The sequence below is a fragment of the Mchenga conophoros genome, linkage group LG9 (assembly GCF_057382185.1).
Source record: "Mchenga conophoros isolate Kocher_MC1m ecotype Shallow Benthic linkage group LG9, M_conophoros_male_GT1.1, whole genome shotgun sequence".
Taxonomy (NCBI): domain Eukaryota; kingdom Metazoa; phylum Chordata; class Actinopteri; order Cichliformes; family Cichlidae; genus Mchenga; species Mchenga conophoros.
In genome coordinates, this window is record NC_140534.1 from 32,933,154 (window position 1) to 32,938,331 (window position 5,178).

Consider the following 5,178-nt stretch of genomic DNA (forward strand, 5'->3'; position numbering starts at 1 on the left):
CTTTTGACCCATTTTGCCAAAGGAAAGGACGTTGCCTAATAATTATGCACACCTGATATAGGGTGTTGATGTCATTAGACCACACCCCTTCTCATTACAGAGATGCACATCACCTAATATGCTTAATTGGTAGTAGGCTTTCGAGCCTATACAGCTTGGAGTAAGACAACATGCATGAAGAGGATGATGTGGACAAAATACTCATTTGCCTAAAAATTCTGCACTCCCTGTATATAGACAGAGTTCACCCCTCTGTCAAATTCCTGGGTGAACTTACTCCTGGAATAAGTTCACCCTTACCGAGGGTGAACTTATTCCAGGAGTAAGTTCACCCTTACCGAGGGTGAAACCGTTCCAGTACATGAAATACTTCACTTAAAGGAAAACTGGACAAGATGAACACTTGTTTCCATTTGCCATGTGATGTACAAAGATGGCAAAAAGCAGAAAAAATTTAGAAATCATCATCAAGTAATCTGATTACTATCTGTCTGCACAGAAAATCTGCTGGAGCTCAAAATGTACATGACTTAGTTTAAAGTGAGTGATTCCCTCAGGTAGACTGGAACTTAGAGTTCCCCCACGAGTCTAAGCTCAAAGCTTAAATAATGTCACTGCAATGGAGCGAGAAAGGCAGCAATGTTACATCACACATTTCTGATAGTGAATCTGATACTAAAATATCAGAACATAAGTCTACTCAAAGAGCTGTTTACCACTTAAACTGTTTCATAACTCAGCGGTTTTATGTAAGAGATATAATATTTTATGTAAACACAAACATGATGCAGCTTCCTGTGTACGTAAAAGTTTCTGAAATATTCATAATGTTTATATGAGAATTTCAATGAATTGAGTGAAATATCCAAAAAGTGGAGAACACGAAAGCGTTTCACCAACAATATGATTATACGTAACAGCAGACGTCATGGTTTTTCTTTCAGTTTCATTCATACGTCACATGATTACAATTTTGTTTTTATTTTCACTGTGAAAAAAGAGGAAAATATATGTTAATATTGTGCTTCTTTATTTTCTGTTATTTTCTCAAACGAAATGATAAAAGTGTTTGTAAAACTTTTATTATTTTTTGTTTGTTCTTATTCATGGAACAAAAAAAACCTGTCAAACTCCAAAAACGCGTCATGTTGGCGATGATGGCGATGGTAGGAACATATGTTTAAGTTTACACTAAACAGAAACTTTTCACAATAACTGACTTGTACATGGGATAAAGATGGATGATTAAAAATAACTTTTTTTCCTGAAGGCCTTTATTATTATTCTTTACTATTTTCAACAAACCTTAAAGAGCAAAGTTGAAGTCATAACTTGGACAAGTGCAGCTGGGAAATCAAGTCAAATTAAAGCTTTACCCAAAGCATAATTATGGAGAATTTAAAAGTATTAGCGGAGAGCAATAATTACAAATATAGTCTAAATGTTTTTAAAATAGCTTCTCAAATGTACAGTTCAAATCCTTACTTTTACATTAATTATTTTTTTCTTTTCTCTGGTTAAAATCGGGGTTTGGGTGGTTGTCTGTGAAATGTGCTTTTCTTTACCACATCCTCTTTTTTTTGGAATTGATGGCATTAACTAGTTTTGAACAGCCCGCACATGCATACATTGTGGCGCAGATGTACAGAGTACCACAACTGTCAGCAAAACTTTAAGTAACGTGACAATAACCGTCTCGTGTTGTTCACCAGTGGATTTGCATGAACCATCAACAACATTATGAATTAAATGAGAGGAACAACCCCACGCAGTTCTCAGGATTCCTCCATGCTCTTCTTTAAGCACCTATTAATTGTTTGCAGGGTCTTATAGGAGGTCTCCCTGCTTCTCCGATGACAACTTAAGTTGGCTGATGAAATAGGGTAACGGAAGAAGGTTAAAGGTGGAGGAGAGATGGAGAGACTTGAAAGAAAAAGTCAGAAAAATGCAGCATAATTCTGAAATGCCTGAAATATCGATTCCTCCGATACCAATCATTTATGTTCTAGAATCGATTCTCATATTAAAATATCGATATTTTAGTAATTTATGGTAAATTTGTAGTTTATGATTAACAGGAACACAGTGGATAGAAACTATAACATTCGGATTGTCTGCATTGGAAGGAACTACTTCCTCTTCCGCCTTTCACAGTCATGTGTGAAATATGGCTGTATTAATGTGTCAGCCCCTGGCGTGCGCACTCACAACAATGGTCTATGTGTACGTATCATAAACAAACAAAAACACAAAACAAAGAAACAAAAATCCCCAAGAGGATTCACCACAAGGTACAAACCAGATTTCAGTCTGAAGATAAAGGTCAGGATTAAACTTTGCTTAAAGATCAAAAAAGCTGCATTAGTCCTATTTGGACAAATTAAACTAAAATCAACCTCCAACACAATGATGCATGGGCGACACTGGATCACTCGTGGTTATTGATGTTGTAGCTGAAGCCTGAAAGACGATATCAGATCTAGGCAAACATAACAAAATTTGCCAGATGCGTCAAATCAAAAAAAGATTTCTGTGGAGGAAGGCGTCAAGCTCACGCAGAAACTCAATCATCTGTGAACTGGCAGGTTCAACTTTCCTTCTCACAGTGTCGATAACAAAACGAGCTCTATCGCTCCTGGTTTGCATTGCGTCTGCTTCCTCCCTGTCACCATCAACCATCAACCCTTTCTCCAGGAGTTTGTCAATCAGACTGCTGAGAACAGGTCCTGATATCCTATCAATGAATGAGCTCCTTACATTTAAAAGCCTCTTATTTGGAGAAGCAGTCATGGCTCTAACTCTGTTGGGCAAAAGACAAACCTCTCTTTCCCAGATACAGCTGGAGCTACCCTGGTGTGTCACACTCAGGTTAATATCTGTAATGATTGTTTTTAAAATCACCTGGAAGGTTGTGATGGAGTAGTTATGCTCCTCATCAAACTCTGCCTCATTTGGTTGAACTACAATCAGGTCATCGTCAGGAACAGTGGACAGAGTGTAAACCTGCTTTGGATACAGAATACATTTTGAGGGTACATCTATGTACATCTCTTCACCAAATAATTCCCTCCTCTTGTTTTTAACATCATGGATCATGATGTTCCTTGGCAACAACAATACGTTGAGGAAGGATCTGAGATTAAGTTCTTCTGGAGGTTTGTAGAAGAGCAGAACCAAAGCGTGGACTGGTTCAGGGGGAGAGTCTTCATCCTTCACATTACCATAACCAGAAAACCCTGTGATGTTTATAACAACATGAGTTTCTGTTATCTGATGAGGGGGGATGAACTCAATGCCTTCATCCTTCACATGAGCGACCTGCAAGAACTGACCTCCACCTGTGGAGATGAGCTCACAGTGTGGGAGATGAAGCTGACACACAGACTGCTGCTGACATTTGATGTCAAACAGGGGTCCTGCAGGCTTCTTGTGGTGTTGGGCCAGCAGCCTCCTGTTCCAAGGGACAGTCCTGTAAACCACGTCTCCTTCTGCCTTCATGTCAAACACCAGGCCGGTCACACTGCACTGGTACAGGCCTGCACTGGAGCACTGGAACAGGTAGGTTTCATCATCAGACTCATCAGCAGTGATGATAGGTGTAAACTCTTCAAAGCAGCTTTGTGGCTTCATGTCAGGTGAACAGGTTGCTTGTGTTAAATCCGTCCTTCGTTGTGTTGTGGTCAGTGACTGACGCCGATCTTTGTTCTGGATCATTGCATTATATGTAATAGCACCAGTATGTTTGATTCCTTCTAGGCTTTCCTGCCCATTAACACTCTGACTGTTAGATTGTGTGTTCATTGGTACAGAAGTCTGTCCATTAAGCTTTTTCTTTTTCTTCAGTGGTGCGTCTCCTGCATTAACGCAGTGTGGATGTTTCTGTCTGAGTTTCATCCTGTCTTGTTTGCATCTGTGAAACATTAAAAATAAACTCTTCATTGCAACACTTTTCACTCTCAACTCTTATAAAACATTTTGAAATAGTGTGATCTCAGATTTGTTTTAAAAGAGATCATGACAGAAATTATTAAAAACTCTGTGTGCTGCTAGTTTGTTCTCAGCATATGTAACTTTTTTAAGTAAAGGAATTTGGCAAATAATAATAATAATCACAAGATTATTACAAGTTAAACGCTTTCAGCAAAAATTAAATGCATAGTATTCACACAAGTGCAATTAATAGGTCTGTTTTCTATCTAGGCTGGAGACTAGCAGTGCTGTATTGCATTTCTAATTTGACCTTTTCTTATGAAAACTGACATCAGAATAAACTGGATAAACTATGTAAACTTATCTAGTTTTACATAAACCTACATGCATTAAAGACAGAAAAAAAGAGATCTCACCTACCCAGTAACTTGTCCGTCGTTTTCTTATAACTGAATCTTTTAGACAGGTTGTCATGTCTTTTTATTCCAATCTGTCGTGTGACTCCTTCCTCTTTCCCAGTCGACTGTGATGTCATTTAGGGGTTTCATAAGTGGCAGCCTACCACAGTGATTAAGTGTGCAAAACTAAATAATTGCCAATAAGTGCAGAGATTTTAAAATGTGATTTTCAGCTGATGGTGTTTAGACAATGACCAGGGGTTCGAAAGCATCTCCAACGTAACAGGTGCTTATACAATATGATGGCTAAATCCACAAAAAGCATTAAACCTTAGAACCATCCACAGCAGCTCATCTGATCACAGTCTGTCTGCTCAGAAAATCTACTACCGAGTGATTCCAGCAGCTGGAATCGAACTTGGGGTTCTCCCACGAGTCCAAGCACTCAAATAATCTACAATAATGTCCCTGTAATGGACCGATGAAGGCAGCAATGTTATATTACACATTTCTCTCATAAGGGAATCTGATATAGCTTCTCTATAATTGCTCATTAAAAACTGAAACTTTTTTTAAAGGACTTTATTATTAAGACTTTGTTAAAGATCTTACAGAGATCTCAAAGCACACTGTGCGCTGTCTATCTTGCGTGCTGCACAATATCGTTTATTATTTAGTAAATATTGATATCTATGACTAGCTAGTTTATTGTGATGGTGCTTTGTTTTCTCTATTATTATGTTGCTCTTTGTTGTTTGCTGTCTCCTCTGTTTGTTTGTTTTTTTGTTTGTTTTTTTTTTTTCTCCATACAGGTGACCCAGGAGTTCTTTTTTTTTTCTCTCTCTCTTCC

General features: G+C 38.1%; 1 protein-coding gene across 1 annotated transcript; it reads right to left on the bottom strand.

The window, feature by feature from the left end:
• Positions 1–1,128: 1,128 nt before the first annotated feature.
• On the bottom strand, positions 1,129–3,894 carry LOC146567684 (NACHT, LRR and PYD domains-containing protein 1b allele 3-like). The gene has a single exon (XM_085285986.1). The coding sequence runs from the start codon at positions 3,892–3,894 to the stop codon at positions 2,512–2,514; it is 1,383 nt and encodes a 460-aa protein (XP_085142112.1). The 3' UTR covers positions 1,129–2,511.
• Between the last annotated feature and the right edge of the window lie 1,284 nt (positions 3,895–5,178).

Coding starts and splice junctions, on each gene's coding strand:
- LOC146567684 (XM_085285986.1), bottom strand. CDS start 3,894: ATGAAACTCAGACAGAAACATCCACACTGCGTTAATGCAGGAGACGCA.